Raw genomic sequence first — 19,371 nt, forward strand, 5'->3', positions numbered from 1 at the left:
GGGTTAGGGGGAGGGTTAGATAACATGCTAGGTAGTTGTAAAAAAAAAATTGTAAGTAGTTGTAAAGTAGCTAATTAGCTCAAATGCAAAAGTTGTCCGTGATGATATTTAACACACAACCTTTAGGTTGCTAGACATTCACGTCACACGTCTGTCTACATGTCCACCCCGACCGACCACCCTACTTTTTTTGTTGTTGCCTTAAGCAGCCTTCTGTCTTATGTAACCATACCAAATGTAACATAATACTCATTTGAGTGTCTCGGATTTACATTTACTGTATTACGTCTACTCTATGAGACCAGGCTGTATATGATGGTTGAGTCCAACTCTTTTTGTTGGATACAGGCTCCCTCTACTCTTCCCTCTCTTGCAATCTCGTAGTAGCCCACAGTACACATTCTTGCTATCCTTGGATCAAGGAAACCTATTTGGGTCTCTGCTCGTCAATCTCGTATCTCTGCAGTAGCATTTCTTGATGATATGAGAGCTAATATAGGCGAATCCCTGCACCATAGGCGTCACATCTTCTTGCCAAAGCTGGATCTCTATGTATTTTTGTGATCGTTGAACAAAACCCAAGAAACCGGGGGCTGCGTGGAATAACAACGAACATGACTGCGATGGGGAAATTTAAGCATACAGTGCTTATTTTTGCATGTCTGATTACCGCAGCTAACGGTAAGTTAAAATCCTTTCCATATGTGGGGTTTGCTCTATAGAGACGTGACTGTGTCATACGTCTAATCTGACGTTTAATAGTTTGAGAAAAACTTGCATGTATGCAATATATCCAGAGCCAAAACGTTTCTCAATTAGCCTACAGTGATTATTAAACGCCTGATGAATGACGGTGACTATTTATTGTCTTTTCATGGTAGTCTATTGATAATTGATAATTTGGGCATAATTTCAGTTTTTATATGTGCTTTTGACTGAAACCTGACGTCGGTCTCATTCTTGCATTTCCGAGAGAGACTGGCATGCCGTTGCACAAGTGCCTCATCAATAGCGCCTTTATGAGCATTTTACTTCTCCTCTGACAAGTGAATGCGCTCTCCAATGGTTTTAAGTGTTTTAAAAAGCCACATTCGTGTGAAAGAAACAATGGCAAAGGCTTGTGTCACTTTAGCCTAATCATGAAATCTCCGTGGAGGCCACCATTAATATTCCTCCACTAGCCAAATTAATTATTTGTTATCAGACTGTTATTTTTTGTTCTTTCACCATGGATTGTAAAACAATCCCTTCATGATTATACCAGTGGTTCTTATTCTCATGTACTTTTCATTGCCATCATTGGATTAATCATGTAGGCCTATATGGACGTGTGTACTTCTTATTTGAAACTGTTTTGGATCCTAAAGATTCGTTTTTATTGATCACATCTGTACTTTCATGTAATTTAGTTTAAACAATGTCTCTATTTTTTAATGGTAAACCATAGAAGTACAATGATGGGCAATTTGTGAATATTTGTAATGGTTCATGAATATTGCTAGTAATGAAAATACGTTAGTAACTTGGCAAATAGGCTATCATCAGTGTCGTTTTCTTTGTAATGCCTCTTAAAATGTCAGTTTCAATCATGTAGATGTACTGTAATTGAAGGGGAGAACCAGTACTGAAGAGGGGAGGGGGTTGGGGGTAGATTGAGATACAATATTGATCATAAGTTCAAGACTAAGTCTATAGTCGACTACAGTGGCCATTGTTGAATATTGAATATATATCAGTAGTATCTGTGGTCGTAGCTAGCTGGCTGCTATGCATTTCTGAACCAGATGTGCATTCCAATGTTGTTCTGACAATAGGCAGTAATGATAATGACATGCCTCAAATTCAGGTTCATAGGCTATTTCAATTGCTACAGTCTACCCTAACATCCAACGTTAATCCCGGGAAAACCTTATGGAACACGTGTTGACAAGGAAGGCTCACTGCATAGTTTGTTGTAACATCTGAATATTTAATTATTGACACAAGTGATTCAACATCGTATCATGTCATTAAAACTAGGCCGTTTTGACAACAGACGGTTACAGGCTTAGCTATATGACTATGACTATTGCTGTTTGTGTATGACAATTGTTCTGTAGCAGCCTATATATTCACTCAATGTTTGTCTTAAGTAGTAAGGAATGGAATTGCACATGCGGGCATAAAGGACATCACACTGCTTGCCTAGCGAGTACCACTTTTATGGATTCATCTCACAGTGAGGCTCGAACCGAGGACCTCTGCCTTGCTAGCACACGTGACTGCCTTCCCAAAGCATTTTACCAGTCGCGCCACACAGAACGCTAGTCATTCAGAGACACAAGTGGGGACACTTCAGTCTGAGGTGTAAGTTACACATCCCCATGTGCAACATAGGCTATATGTTTCTAAACTGATGAGTGTCTGAACCTCTGAACACAACACCCTCAGCATGCTTACAGGTCATAGGCCTACCTCCTGGCAAAGGGTAAACCCCAGACTCCAATTAATAATATTTTGACCCACAATTGATAGTGAAGTGCAGTTTCATCATACCTCCCACCCACACCCACCCAATCCTTTAGCCATATTAGGCAAGGTCCCATGTTTGTGCTGACATTCAAGTGGATTCTAGATGCATATACGGGCCATAAGGACAACTTCCACTGACTCTAGCAATACTTTGATCACATCCAATTCTCCTAGATATCATTTAATGAATCATTCTTCAGAACTCACCCATCACAGGCTAACTTGCAGATGTTTTTTTGATGCAGCAATTGTCCTACTCTCTCCTGTGCTGGTCAGTTTATGTAGTGCAGCTGGCATTTCCATAGAAACAGAGAACTTAGTCCAAGTGGTTTATACTCATTGTAAGAATCTGGTTTGAAATGACACAATGACAGAGGTCAAAGATTTTTGTTGGACTCAGTAAGACTTTGTGATGGCCAGTGGTGTAAAGTACTTAAGTAAAAATAGTTTAAAGTACTAATTAAGTAGTTTTTTTGGGGTATCTGTACTTTACTTTTTATATTTTTACCAACTTTTACTTCACTACATTCCTAAAAAAAATAATATACTTTTTACTCAAGACATTTTCCCTGACACCCAAAAGTAATCGTTACATTTTGACAGGAAAATGGTTAAATTCATGCACTCATCAAGAGAACATCCCTGGTCACACCTACTGCCTCTGATCTGGCAGACTCACTAAACACAAATGCTTTGTTTGTAAACTATGTCCGAGTGGTGGAGTGTGCCCCTGGCTATCCATCAATAATAAAAACTAATAAAAACTGTCCCATCTGGTTTGCTTAATATAAGGAATTTGAAATTATTTATACTTTAACTTTTAATACCTAAATATATTTTAGCAATTCCATTTACTTTCGATACTTAAGTATATTTAAAATCAAATACTTTTAGACTTTTACTCAAGTAGTATCTTACTGGGTGACTCACTTTTACTTGAGTAATTTTCTGTTAACATATCTTTTACTCAAGTATGAAAATTGAGTACTTTTTCCACCACTGGTGATGACTTCCTCTTACATTAGGCTAGCATCCTTTGTCATGGGATACTGTTAAGAACGAGTTAAGGAGTCGCTTGGACAAAGTGGCATTGCGCCGGCAAGGCAGTTGCCATTAGATTATTCAGTCTCTCACCTTCATTATAGCATTGGTTTTCAAGTTCTTCAAGTGTCAATGTCATATGCACAAGTACTGTACAGTGAAATGCCTCTCTTGCCAGCTATAAACCCAACAATGCAGTAATCAATAACAATGTAATGTTAAAAATGACATAAGGTAGAACAAAAACACACAAGAGATAATAATAAGAACATGAGAAAGTAAGCAAGCATAATATATACGGTGTCAGTCAGTTCACATTTACAATGTGCATGGATACGGGCGTCATAAAGGTAGATATGTAGATAATATAGGGGTAAGGTGACTAGGCATCAGGATATAAGATACCTGGTACTCATTTAGCCCTCCTGATATATTCATATGAAGCCTCTACTTTCTGCAGAGAGGGGCCTAATGTGCATGAATCATACGTCAAACACTCGTTTTTCAACTCCCATAATATTTAGTTTTGAGTGATATGATTTCCAGAGGAATTAACAACGCTGCAGGCATTTTCAGTGGTTCCCAGGCTTGTGAAAGAAACATTTGTTTTGTCACAGCTGTGCCATCAGAGTTAATGACAATGCTGCATCTCAAAGTCATGTGGGGACTTTGGGCGGACATGGCCTAATTAATCTTTTTTTATCATGCAGGATGTTATAGATTATTCTAATAGAATGCCCCGTACACATTTCAGACCTATGTCATTGTAATGCCAATAATAAGTTTATGGTTAACAAATACATGTGTTTATTAATTTATCTATAGGATAGAAAGTGAGATCCCTGATTCACAAAAATTCTAGTCTCAACTGTTTGCCTTATTCTGTAGACTACAATGTACAGATTGAGACCCTATGATGATGGTAGAGATACAGTGCCTTCAGAAAGTATTCACACCTATTGACTTTTTCCAAATGTTGTTGTGTTACGGCCTGAATTTAAGATTACATTTATATATTTTGTCACTGGCCTACAGACACACAACACCCGATAATGTCAAAGTGGTATTACGTTTTTTTAAATGTTTACAAATGTATTCAAATGATAAGCTGAAGTGTCTTGAGTCAATAAGTATTCAATCCCTTTGTTATGGCAAGCCTCAATATGTTCAGGAGTTAACATTTGCTTAACAAGTCACATAGTAAGTTGCATGGACTCAGTGTGCAGTAGTAAATTATTTTTGAATGTCTACATCATCTCTGTACCCCACACATATAATGAATTATCTGTAAGGTCCCTCAGTCGAGCAGTGAATTTCAAACGCAGATTCAGCCACAAAGACCACAGAGGTTTCCCAATTTCTCGCAAAGAAGGGCACCTATAGGTATATAAACTCAGCATAAAAAGATGCTGTCAACTGCATTTATTTTCAGCAAACTTAACATGTATAAATATTTGTATGAACATAACAAGATTCAACAACTGAGACATAAACTGAACAAGTTCCACAGACATGTGACAAACAGAAATGGAATAATGTGTCCATGAACAAAGGGGGATCAAAATCAAAAGTAACAGTCAGTATCTGGTGTGGTACTGCAGTGCATCTCCTCCTCATGGACTGCACCAGATTTGCCAGTTCTTGCTATGAGATGTTATCCCACTCTTCCACCAAGGCACCTGCAAGTTTCCAGACATTTCTGGGGGGAATGGCCCTAGTCCTAACCCTCTGATCTAACAGGATCCGACGTGCTCAATGCGATTGAGATCCGGGCTCTGACATTCCTGTCTTGCAGGAAATCACGCACAGAACGAGCAGTATGGCTGGTGGCATTGTCATGCTGGAGGGTCATGTCAGGATGAGACTGTAGGAAGGGTACCACATGAGGGAGGAGGATGTCTTCCCTGTAATGCACAGCGTTGAGATTTCCTGCAATGACAACAAGCTCAGTCCAATGATGCTGTGACACACCGCCCCAGACCATAACGGACCCTCCAACTCCAAATTGATCCCGCTCCAGAGTACAGGCCTTGGCATAACGCTCATTCCTTCGACAATAAACACGAATCCGACCATCACCCCTGGTGAGACAAAACCGTGACTCGTCAGTGAAGAGCACTTTTTGCCAGTCCTGTCTGGTTCAGCAACAGTGGGTTTGTGCCCATAGTCGACGTTGTTGCCGGTAATTTCTGGTGAGGACCTGCCTTACAACAGGCCTATAAGCCCTGAGTCCAGCCTCTCTCAGCCTATTGCGGATAGTCTGAGCACTGATGGAGGGATTGTGCATTCTTGGTGTGACTCGGCAGTTGTTGTTGCCATCCTGTACCTGTCCCGCAGGTGTGATGTTCGGATGTACTGATCCTGTGCAGGTGTTGTTACACGTGGTCTGCCACTGCAAGGACAATCAGCTGTCCATCCTGTTTCCCTGTAGCGCTGTCTTAGGCGTCTCACAGTATGGACATAGCAATTTATTGCCCTGACCACATCTGCAGTCCTCATGCCTCCTTGCAGCATGCCTAAGGCACGTTCACGCAGACGTGTTTTTCAGAGTCAGTCAAAAGGCCTCTTTAGTGTCATCAGTTTTCATAACTGTGACCTTAAGTGCCCACCGTCTGTAAGCTGTTAGTGTCTTAACGACCGATCCACAGGTGCTTGTTCATTAATTATTTATGGTTCATTGAACAAGCATGGTAAACAGAGTTTAAACCCTTTACAATGAAGATCTGTGAAGTTATTTTGATTTTTACGAATTATCTTTGTCTTTCAAAAAAATCTAAAAATCTTCATTGTAAAGGGTTTAAACTCTAATGTCCTGATAAAGGGACATTTCTTTTTTTGCTGAGTTTAGGTCAAACAAAAAATGTAGACATTGAATATCCCTTTGAGCATGGTGAAGTTTTTAATTATACTTTGGATGGTATGTATCAATTCACCCAGTCACTATAAAGATCCAGGCATCCTTCCTAACTCAGTTGCCGGAGAGGAAGGAAACCGCTCAGGGATTTCACCATGAGGCCAATGGTGACGTTAAAACAGTTACAGAGTTTAATGACTGTGATAGGAGGATGAGGATCAACGTCATTGTAGTTAATCCACAATATTAACCTAATTGACAGAGTGAAAAAGAGGAATCCTGTACAGAATAAAAAATATTCCAAAACATGTATCCTGTTTGCAACAAGGCACTAAAGTAATATGCACTTTTTGAGAAATACAAATACAATACAATACAATGCAATACATTACTGAGTAGCCATATTTTCAAGCATAGTGGTGGCTGCATCATGTTATGGGTATGCTTGTAATCATCAAGGACTGGTGAGTTTTTCAGGTAAAAAAAATAAACTGAATGGAACTAAGTACAGGCTAAACCTGAAAACCTGTTGCAGTCTGCTTTCCACCAGACACTGGGAGGACAATAACCTAAAACAAAGCCAAATTGACACGAGTTGCTTATCAAGAACACAGTGAATGTTCCTGAGTGGGCGAGTTACAGTTTTGACTTAAATCTGCTTTAAAATCCATGGAAAGACTTGAAAATGGTTGTCTAACAATGATCGACAACCAATTTTACAGAGTTTGAAGAATTATGAAAATAATAAATGTGCAAATATTGTACAATCCAAGCTCTCAGAGTCTAACCCAGAAAGACTCGCAGCTGTAATCGCTGCCACAGGTGTTTCTAACATGTATTGACTCAGGGGTGTGAATACTTATGTAAATGAGATATTTTGGAATTTAATTATCAATAAATGTGCATACATTCCCTCCCCCCAAAATTAACTTTATCATTATGGGTTATTGTGTGTAGATGGGTGAGAATGAAAATCGATTTAATCCATTTTGAATTCGGACTGTAACAGAATGTGGAATACGTCAAGGGCTATGAATACTTCCTGAAACAAGCAATGTAGGGAACATCTTAAAAATCAATTTGATGCAATTATTTGCCAGTATATGCTTAAAACCTTTAAGTGTATTGATATTGTAAACAAAGGTGAAATTACTGTAAAGCCTATTTGCACCGAGGCAGGGTGCGGGGTTATAATACAAGCAGGGTGGTAGCTTAATTTACCAACATAATACAGGCCATCTTGTGCATGTTTGATTGTCCAAGGCAGATTCATGGTGACAATTAGGTGATAGAGTCGTTGCTTAACTACAAGACATTGTGAATCCGTCAGACCACAAACCTTGCATGCAAATGTGACATTCTAGAATCTAGACATTGATGGGGAGGGAATCCAGTCATAGAAAGGCACTTTTTTTATTCAAACAAGACTGACCTGTTTGAATTGTGAAACGGCCTAATTAAGCAGAAATATTGCCATGATCAGAAATGTAGCGTCAGTCCTTTACTTTACTTCATTTTTGTTTCTTGAATGTAGAAACTGGATATTTTCCTGTTAATGGCTATAGTCTATGTACAAATGATTATACAGTAATGAACATGACTTAAAATAGTCTTGATTGGGCATGGTTCAGATAGTTTTGAAGAGCTCTAACCTACATTTCAAAGAGATGTCTAGCCATTTCCGCCATGGAGCTAGTGAATCAGTTGTGTGCTTGCACCAGCATGAACACTCATGAAACTCTATTGAATCTTTACTGCCTGCTATTTTGTATAATAGTATTTCTTCTACTATGGCACTCTTCAAGACAAACTTACTATAAAACAAAGGCTATACATGTAATTTATTGATGGTGCTTTTTACACATATGTATACTAACTACTTTGAGTTTTGTAACTGATTCTGGAACATGTACATATAATTGTTTTACATGGAAAAACATGTACATTATTAGAATAATCTACAATTCTTAGAAGAGTCAAGATGCATAGCTGTCCATGCCATTTTAGACTCTAAATTGTGTAATCAGTAAAATAGATTCCTATTTATAGTTACAGTGCTTTGCAAAAGTATTCAGCCCCCTTGGCATTTTTCCTGTTTTGTTGCATTACAATCTGTAATTTGAATTGATTTTTATTTGGATTTTATGTCATGGGCATACACAAAATAGTCAAAATTGGTGAAGTGAAATGGGGAAAAAAACTTGTTTCAAAAAATTTGAAAAAATACAAAATGGAAAAGTGGTGCATGCATATGTATTCACCCCCTTTGCTATGATGCAACTAAATAAAATCTGGTGCAACCAATTACCTCCAGAAGTCATATAATTAGTTAAATAAAGTCCACCTGTCTGAAATCTAAGTGTCACATGATCTGTCACATGATTTCAGTATATATACACCTGTTCTGAAAGGCCCCAGAGTCTGCAACTCCACTAATCAAGGGGCACCACCAAGTAAGCGGCACCATGATGACCAAGGAGCTTCCCAAACAGGTCAGGGACAAAGCTGTGGAGAAGTACAGATCAGGGTTGGGTTATAAAAAAATATCAGAAACTTTGAACATCCCAAGGAGCACCATTAAATCCATTATTTAAAAAATTGACAGAATTTGGCACCACAACAAACCTGCCAAGAGAGGGCCACCCACCAAAACTCACGAACCAGGCAAGGAGGGCATTAATCAGAGAGGCAACAAAGAGGCAAAAGATAACCCTGAAGGTTCTGCAAAGCTCCACAGCGGAGATTGGAGTATCTGTCCATAGGACCACTTTAAACCGTACACTCCACAGAGCTGGGCTTTACGGAAGAGTGGCCAGGAAAAAAGCCATTGCTGAAAGAAAAAAACAAGCAAACACGTTTGGTGTTCGCCAAAAGGCATGTGGGAGACTCCCCAAACATATGGAAGAAGGTACTCTGGTCAGATGAGACTAAAATTGAGCTTTTTGGCCATCAAGGAAAACGCTATATCTGGCACAAACCCAACACCTCTCAGCACCCCTAGAACCCATCCCCACAGTGAAGCATGGTGGTGGCAGCATCATGCTGTGGGGATGTTTTTCATCGGCAGGGACTGGGAAACTGGTCAGAATTGAAGGACTGATGAATGGCTCTAAATACAGGGAAATGATTGATGGAAACCTCTTTCAGTCTTCCAGAGACTGGGACAGAGGTTCACCTTCCAGCAGGACAATGACCCCAAGCATACTGCTAAAGCAACACTCAAGTGGTTTAAGGGGAAACATTTAAATGTCTTAGAATGGCCTAGTCAAGGCCCAGACCTCAATCCAATTGAGAATCTGTGGTATGACTTAAAGATTGCTGTATACCAGCAGGAACCCATCCATCTTGAACGAGCCAGAGCAGTTTTGCCTTGAAGAATGGGCAAAACTCACAGTGGCTAGATGTGCCAAGCTTATAGAGACATATCCAAAGAGACTTGCAGCTGTAATTGCTGCAAAAGGTGTCTCTACAAATTATTGACTTTTGGGGGGGGGGGGGGGGGGGGGGGGGGGGGGGGGGTGAATAGTTATGCACGCTCAAGTTCTGTGTTTTTTGTCTTATTTCTTGTTTGTTTCACAATAAAATACATTTTGCATTTTTAAAGTGTTAGGCATGTTGTGTAAATCAAATGATACAACCCCCCCAAAAAATATATTTTAAATCCAGGTTGTAAGGCAACAAAATAGGAAAAATGCCAAGGGGTGTGAATACTTTCTCAAGGCACAGTATACACTTTCCATTGAAAAATATTGATTGGACAGACGGATGCAAAGTTGAGAGCCAAAAGCATAAATTATTTAGCAGACAGCTGGCGCTATGTGGCAGCAGAATCTTTTATTTGGAGTTTGTGACAGCCACCTCATTTCCCACACAAGGTAAATGGAGAGTTTTGTGACTTCGAAAATTGTTCCCTGTCCAGTTATTTCACTTCTTTGGGCACTAGGTCTGAGGCCCACTTATGCATTTAAAAGACCCCTCTTATAAACCACGTTTCCATTGACAGTTGTGCAAGTCAAGTAATACCGAAAAAAAAACGAAAAATCACGACACCTGTGATGGAAACGGAAGTTTTGGTACAATTTTATAAATGCTGGCAGATAATGTTTTTGTTCAACATGGTGGGATCTTTTGGTGTTGATAAAATTAATTATGTGAGAATGGCAGTGGAAACACCTTTATGCGCAAATATTGATATAATAATATATCAAATTAAACTTGGAGTCACGCGATGATATGGTGTGTGGTCCTCCAACTACGACTCGGGAAACCTTGCAGTTTATTAGTCTGCAGATGAAATAAATTATGATGAACTTCACAGGGTGGTGAAAGTGCATGGTGATGAGCTTGATGCACCTTTCTAATAAATATTGAGGGTCTTATTCTGGTGACATGATGATTGTTGCTTGACTGCCATTTCACAACTAAAAATATTCTCACTCTTATCCATAATCATCTCATCATGTAGATGAGCCTACTCGCACAGCCTACCCGCACTGTATCTGCGAGCTGTTGGATAGAGCGCACGTGCCAAGACCAGAGTAGGCACATTTGCTATTTAATGCAACAATTGTGAAAAAACTATCAGTAGAGTTGAAAGTGCAATGGAAAACATTGTATTTTAGATTTTTATTCAGCGCATGAAAACATAAGCATAAAAGTACATTGTGTGCACTAAGTCATCACGCACTGATTTTCTTTATACAACAAGTCAGTTTGGTGGAAACACATCCCTGTTGGGAAAATCCACGTTTTCTTTATACAACAAGTCAGTTTGGTGGAAACACATCCCTGTTGGGAAAATCCACGTTTTCTTTATGCAACAAGTCAGTTTGGTGGAAACACATCCCTGTTGGGAAAATCCACGTTTTCTTTATACAACAAGTCAGTTTGGTGGAAACACATCCCTGTTGGGAAAATCCACATTTTCTTTATACAACAAGTCAGTTTGGTGGAAACACATCCCTGTTGGGAAAATCCACGTTTTCTTTATGCAACAAGTCAGTTTGGTGGAAACACATCCCTGTTGGGAAAATTCACATTTTCTTTATACAACAAGTCAGTTTGGTGGAAACACATCCCTGTTGGGAAAATTCACATTTTCTTTATACAACAAGTCAGTTTGGTGGAAACACATCCCTTTTGGGAAAATCCATGTTTTCTTTATGCAACAAGTCAGTTTGGTGGAAACACATCCCTGTTGGGAAAATCCACGTTTTCTTTATACAACAAGTCAGTTTGGTGGAAACACATCCCTGTTGAGAAAATTCACGTTTTCTTTATGCGGATTGTAGAATACTTCCATGAAAATATGTTGCCATTTGGATGGAAACCTAGCTATATATAACCAATAAGGCTATTTGCATTTCAAAGCAGACAGAGTCAGCAGAAATTGTGTTGCATTTTTCATATTTTAATGTGATTTTAAGGTTATCGAAATCAGAGGCAGAATAAAAGAAAGGCTGGATGGCTTGGAACTCCAAAAATATGCATTTAAAGTTAGTGGCTGGTTGGCACAGTTTAGGGATGAAATGTTGAAGTTGTTCTCTCCCGTTTGGTGATTATCAGGATGTATGGTATATGACAATTAAAATGGTTATGTAGGCTACTCTGATTTTCAGAGGAGAAATGTAGCGCATTTAAAATGGATATGTCAACACTTTCTACAGACTCTGTGTACTGTTCAAATCAAACGTTATTTGTCACATGCGCCGAATACAACAAGTGTAGACCTTACCTTGAATTGCTTACTTACAAGCCCCAACAGTGCAGTTCAAGAAGAGTTAAGAAAATATTTACCAAATAAACTAAAGTAAAAAATAATAAAAAGTAACAATGAAATAACAATAACGAGGCTATATACAGGGGGTACCGGTACCGAGCCATTTGATTAATTGTTCAGTTATCTTATTGCTTGGGGATAGAAGCTGTTAAGGAGAATTTTGGTCCTAGACTTGGCGCGCCGGTACTGCTTGCCGTGCAGTAGCAGAGAAATCAAATCAAATCAAATGTATTTATATAGCCCTTCGTACATCAGCTGATATCTCAAAGTGCTGTACAGAAACCCAGCCTAAAACCCCAAACAGCAAGCAATGCAGGTGTAGAAGCACGGAGAAAACAGTCTATGACTTGGGTGCCTGGAGTCTCTGACAATTTTATGGGCTTTCCTCTGACGCCGCCTATTATATAGGTCCTGGATGGTAGGAAGCTTGGCCCCAGTGATGTACTGGGCCGTACACACTACCCTCCATAGCGCATTACGGTCAGATGCCGAGCAGTTGCCATACCAGGTGGTGATGCAACCATGCTCTCGATGGTGCAGCTGTAGAACTTTTTGAGGATCTGGGGACCCATGCCAAATCTTTTCAGTCTCCTGAGTGGGAAAAGTTTTTGTTGTGCCCTCTTCACGACTGTCTTGGTATTTGGATCATGATAGTTCGCTGGTGATGTGGACACCAAGGAACTTGAAACTCTCGACCCGCTCCACTACAGCCCTGTTGATGTTAGTGGGGGCTTTTTTGGCCCTCCTTTTCCTGTAGTCCACGATCAGCTTCTTTGTCTTACATTGAGGGAGAGGTTGTTGTCCTGGCACCACATGGCCAGTTCTCTGACCTCCTCCCTATAGGCTGTCTCATCGTTGTCGGTAGTTCATTGGTGATGTGGTAGCACTGTTGTGTCGTCAGCAAACTTGACGGTGGTGGAGTCGTGTTTGGCCACGCAGTCGTGGGTGAACAGGGAGTACAGGAGGGGACTAAGTAGGATCAGCGTGGCAGACGTGTTGTTGCCTACCCTTACCACCTGGGGCGGTTCTTTATATTGCCATGTGAGTGCAGTTCTTTGTGGTGGCTGTATGGTGGAGGAATACTCTACTGCTGCGATCATATTTAATCGGCTTTAAATGGACTGTGATTTCTGAAATAACCACTGGGAATTGTGAAATGTCCCACAGTCAATGTCATCTCAGTGGTGAGCAATATTAAAGCTCCTTGACCAGATAAGAGATGGACCGACCTTGCACCAGGTTAGACAGTTGTTTGGAGGCTTCAGTAACACACTTAAGGCATACAGATAATATGCATGATGATGCAGTCATCATACATTCTAAGAATGATCAGCATTCAGAAGAATCAACATTGTTACATGGAAAACATAACAAAAGTCCAGGAAAAACTTATTGGCACTAGGTTTACTGTTGATAGATGCAAAACCATTCCTGACAGGGAGATATTTTACCTTCATTTAACTAGGCAAGTCAGTTAAGAACAAATTATTATTTTCAGTGACGGAAAACATGGGTTAACTGCCTGTTCAGGGGCAGAATGCCAGATTTCTACCTTGTCAGCTCAGGGATTTGAACATGCAACCTTTGCGGTTGCTAGTCCAACACACTAACCACTAGGCTACCCTGTCGCCCCATACAGGCTAGCTCTACTTAATATATCTTATGGCTGTCACTCAGGCTATTTATGGATAACCCTTTATAACTATGGATAACTATGGACATGTTCAAAGGGTTATGAGGCCCTAATGGGAAGTCTCATTGGTAGAGGTAGATGCTATAGTTCTGTAAAAATATTGTAATTCTATTTCATATGCATTATTTCTCCTTTGGTCTATTTTGAGATTCAGTGTATGGTAAACCCAGGGGGGTGAAGCCCAGGGTGCATATTAAACACAAGAACAATGAAGAACAATGTTTACCTGAATTCTCATGTGACTTTGCTGGGGCCGGTTGCTCCAGTTGGTTGTAAGTGGGTCGTAACTCTATGTCCAATGCAAAATGTACTCTACGCCGGACCTACAAATTATACCTGTTTGGGCGTAAAACCTTCTATGAGCTACGACTGGGCATGTCCACACAGCTGTTCATCTATAAATATGTTCAAAGTAGGCCTACTCCAAAAGAGTAGAAATGTATGAAATATAGATGCAGGCCTACAGTATAGGAGTAAGACAAACTGTATTATGATTGTTTAGCCTTTAGAGTCCTCCTAACTAGTCAGATATGAAGAGGTTCTCTTAAGAGGATTCTAAAGTTGAGGTTAACTAGTCAGATATGAAGAAATTCTCATGACCTCTCCTATAATTGGCTAAACGTTACCAACAGGTGGCTGCGTTTCCTAATAAGGCAGTGTGCTAGCACTTCTTGAGTGACATCAGAATGTGAGAAAGAAAATGAGGTTGAGAATCAAGTGTGATGAATCCAGGCTAATTTCTGATCGCTATCTATAGCTATTAGACAGTACTAGCTAATATATTGTGCTTTGTGAACAGCTGATCAAATTTTACAACCTGCGTGGAACAATGTTAGAATCATATTAGACACATCAAAGTATTTTTTTGCGTAAAAGCGGTTTTGTCAGTAATGTCACGGGTATCAGTGACCATCTAGCTAAATCAAAGTTGAGCACTTTCAGTAGCATATTGGCTAAAATCAGCACTTTAAATTTTTTTAAGAAAAAACAAACAAAATATATTTAACAAGCATTAGATTAAGTTTAATAAGCAACATATTTAGAGATCAAATCCCTCTTCCTTACAAGTCGTAGGCCTACGTCTTTCCAAAAATACAGCATAAAAGAACACATACAGGAAATTTTATTTTTTACCGAAAATGTGATTATCTCACCCATTCTGATTGCACTGCAGAAAGTGGCTCAGTGTAAATAAATCATTTATTTGGTCAAATGGGAAGAGAATACTGTAGACATCTGATTTGAATGAAGGAAATAATTTAGCAAAAATTTAGATAGTCCATTAACTCATGCACTTAACAGCTCTGCAATATGTAGTCAGTGAGAGAATCATAATCAGACATCACACCCAACAACATTCTGGTGATTTACCCTAAACCTATCAGTCTCATCAAAAGTTCTCATGAATGATGCTTGGCCTAATGTACATTTACATCAATGTGTTTACTCCTGCTGCAATTACAGCCATCAGTATTGGACATTATACTTTGTGTTTAGCTTACCTGAATGCGCAAATAGCAATGGAGTATTAGTCCAATATCACACATCAGCGATTTATCACTGATCACCTGTTTATTACCTCCCCTATATTTGTCAGTTCCCTTGCTCTGTTCCCTGCTGCTGCATTAATTATTTTTTGTCTGTATTACTCGTTTGCTGACGCTGTTCCTGTCTCATTCCATGTCCGTTCAATATTAAATGTTTGACTCCCCGTACCTGCTTCGTCTCCAGCGTCATGTATGTGACATTAGAGACTAAAAACTTTAGATCATTGGCTGTTTAGGATAGACCATAGACCTAACAATTGGTTGTCAACTTTCTGACAACTTCTAAGGATGTACAGTGCCTTGCGAAAGTATTCGGCCCCCTTGAACTTTGCGACCTTTTGCCACATTTCAGGCTTCAAACATAAAGATATAAAACTGTATATTTTTGTGAAGAATCAACAACAAGTGGGACACAATCATGAAGTGGAACGACATTTATTGGATATTTCAAACTTTTTTAACAAATCAAAAACTGAAAAATTGGGCGTGCAAAATTATTCAGCCCCCTTAAGTTAATACTTTGTAGCGCCACCTTTTGCTGCGATTACAGCTGTAAGTCGCTTGGGGTATGTCTCTATCAGTTTTGCACATCGAGAGACTGACATTTTTTCCCATTCCTCCTTGCAAAACAGCTCGAGCTCAGTGAGGTTGGATGGAGAGCATTTGTGAACAGCAGTTTTCAGTTCTTTCCACAGATTCTCGATTGGATTCAGGTCTGGACTTTAACTTGGCCATTCTAACACCTGGATATGTTTATTTTTGAACCCTTCCATTGTAGATTTTGCTTTATGTTTTCGATCATTGTCTTGTTGGAAGACAAATCTCCGTCCCAGTCTCAGGTCTTTTGCAGACTCCATCAGGTTTTCTTCCAGAATGGTCCTGTATTTGGCTCCATCCATCTTCCCATCAATTTTAACCATCTTCCCTGTCCCTGCTGAAGAAAAGCAGGCCCAAACCATGATGCTGCCACCACCATGTTTGACAGTGGGGATGGTGTGTTCAGCTGTGTTGCTTTTACGCCAAACATAACGTTTTGCATTGTTGCCAAAAAGTTCAATTTTGGTTTCATCTGACCAGAGCACCTTCTTCCACATGTTTGGTGTGTCTCCCAGGTGGCTTGTGGCAAACTTTAAACAACACTTTTTATTGATATCTTTAAGAAATGGCTTTCTTCTTGCCACTCTTCCATAAAGGCCAGATTTGTGCAATATACGACTGATTGTTGTCCTCTGGACAGAGTCTCCCACCTCAGCTGTAGATCTCTGCAGTTCATCCAGAGTGATCATGGGCCTCTTGGCTGCATCTCTGATCAGTCTTCTCCTTGTATGAGCAGAAAGTTTAGAGGGACGGCCAGGTCTTGGTAGATTTGCAGTGCTCTGATACTCCTTCCATTTCAATATCATCGCTTGCACAGTGCTCCTTGGGATGTTTAAAGCTTGGGAAATCTTTTTGTATCCAAATCCGGCTTTAAACAGTATCTCGGACATGCCTGGTGTGTTCCTTGTTCTTCATGATGCTCTCTGCGCTTTTGACGGACCTCTGAGACTATCACAGTGCAGGTGCATTTATACGGAGACTTGATTACACACAGGTGGATTGTATTTATCATCATTAGTCATTTAGGTCAACATTGGATCATTCAGAGATCCTCACTGAACTTCTGGAGAGAGTTTGCTGCACTTAAAGTAAAGGGGCTGAATAATTTTGCACGCCCAATTTTTCAGTTTTTGATTTGTTAAAAAAGTTTGAAATATCCAATAAATGTCGTTCCACTTCATGATTGTGTCCCACTTGTTGTTGATTCTTCACAAAAAAATACAGTTTTATATCTTTATGTTTGAAGCCTGAAATGTGGCAAAAGGTCGCAAAGTTCAAGGGGGCTGAATATTTTCGCAAGGCACTGTATAATTATCTTTAAAGGCTTCACCCATCATTTTAATTTGGTACATCTTACAGTAGTCATACAAAATAGAAACTGCAGTCTCTCTCTCTACACATAGTCTGCTAAGTATCAACAGGTAAGAATCATCACGTGATAAAAAACTGTGGTGTTCTGGATGATTCTTTGACACCTTCAATAGAGAACTGAGGACAACTGCAGCGTTTGACAATAGAAAATAACAAGCATTGTGTTATGTTGTACATGCAGCACAGATGCATTGACAGTAATTGGAGCCAAATATCTGAGGGTAGAGTATCTCACAAAGAAAAGCTTTAGTAGAGTCTTACATGAAGTAACACTTCAACAAAATGCCAGCAACCTAATCAAAATTCTCTAAAGGGCAAAATATTGCCAAAAATAGGAGTTGCCAGCTGCTTGGTATTTGACATTTACCATTTGAAGGTGGATTTTACTGGACTATTGCAACTTTCTCCTCAAAACTATGTGGGCATATTTCAAATATTGTACTATCTTAAAGTAATTACCCACTGAAAATTGCACATTCTGTTAACTCATATACAAAGAAGGTTTTTGACTCGTCCTCTACTCGTATGTGGCCAAAACATGGAGAAGAATATATACAGTGCCTTGCGAAAGTATTCGGCCCCCTTGAACTTTGCGACCTTTTGCCACATTTCAGTCTTCAAACATAAAGATATAAAACTGTATTTTTTTTGTGAAGAATCAACAACAAGTGGGACACAATCATGAAGTGGAACGACATTTATTGGATATTTCAAACTTTTTTAACAAATCAAAAACTGAAAAATTGGGCGTGCAAAATTATTCAGCCCCCTTAAGTTAATACTTTGTAGCGCCACCTTTTGCTGCGATTACAGCTGTAAGTCGCTTGGGGTATGTCTCTATCAGTTTTGCACATCGAGAGACTGACATTTTTTCCCATTCCTCCTTGCAAAACAGCTCGAGCTCAGTGAGGTTGGATGGAGAGCATTTGTGAACAGCAGTTTTCAGTTCTTTCCACAGATTCTCGATTGGATTCAGGTCTGGACTTTGACTTGGCCATTCTAACACCTGGATATGTTTATTTTTGAACCATTCCATTGTAGATTTTGCTTTATGTTTTGGATCATTGTCTTGTTGGAAGACAAATCTCCGTCCCAGTCTCAGGTCTTTTGCAGACTCCATCAGGTTTTCTTCCAGAATGGTCCTGTATTTGGCTCCATCCATCTTCCCATCAATTTTAACCATCTTCCCTGTCCCTGCTGAAGAAAAGCAGGCCCAAACCATGATGCTGCCACCACCATGTTTGACAGTGGGGATGGTGTGTTCATGGTGATGAGCTGTGTTGCTTTTACGCCAAACATAACGTTTTGCATTGTTGCCAATTTTGGTTTCATCTGACCAGAGCACCTTCTTCCACATGTTTGGTGTGTCTCCCAGGTGGCTTGTGGCAAACTTTAAACGACACCTTTTATGGATATCTTTAAGAAATGGCTTTCTTCTTGCCACTCTTCCATAAAGGCCAGATTTGTGCAATATACGACTGATTGTTGTCCTATGGACAGAGTCTCCCACCTCAGCTGTAGATCTCTGCAGTTCATCCAGAGTGATCATGGGCCTCTTGGCTGCATCTCTGATCAGTCTTCTCCTTGTATGAGCTGAAAGTTTAGAGGGACGGCCAGGTCTTGGTAGATTTGCAGTGGTCTGATACTCCTTCCATTTCAATATTATCGCTTGCACAGTGCTCCTTGGGATGTTTAAAGCTTGGGAAATCTTTTTGTATCCAAATCCGGCTTTAAACTTCTTCACAACAGTATCTCGGACCTGCCTGGTGTGTTCCTTGTTCTTCATGATGCTCTCTGCGCTTTTAACGGACCTCTGAGACTATCACAGTGCAGGTGCATTTATACAGAGACTTGATTACACACAGGTGGATTGTATTTATCATCATTAGTAATTTTGGTCAACATTGGATCATTCAGAGATCCTCACTGAACTTCTGGAGAGAGTTTGCTGCACTGAAAGTAAAGGGGCTGAATAATT

General features: G+C 39.8%; 1 protein-coding gene across 1 annotated transcript in view; it reads left to right on the forward strand.

The window, feature by feature from the left end:
- The first annotated feature begins 295 nt into the window (after positions 1–295).
- The window catches only part of LOC110502713 (CUB and sushi domain-containing protein 1), a 500,827-nt gene continuing 481,751 nt past the window's right edge, over positions 296–19,371 (forward strand). The window contains exon 1 of the mRNA XM_090217249.1: positions 296–681. Within this exon, the coding sequence (XP_090073375.1) occupies positions 615–681 (67 nt within the window). The 5' untranslated portion in view covers positions 296–614. The remainder of the gene's footprint in view (positions 682–19,371) is intronic.

This window comes from Oncorhynchus mykiss, chromosome 23, assembly GCF_057628025.1.
Source record: "Oncorhynchus mykiss isolate SJ-2025 chromosome 23, ASM5762802v1, whole genome shotgun sequence".
Lineage (NCBI taxonomy): Eukaryota > Metazoa > Chordata > Actinopteri > Salmoniformes > Salmonidae > Oncorhynchus > Oncorhynchus mykiss.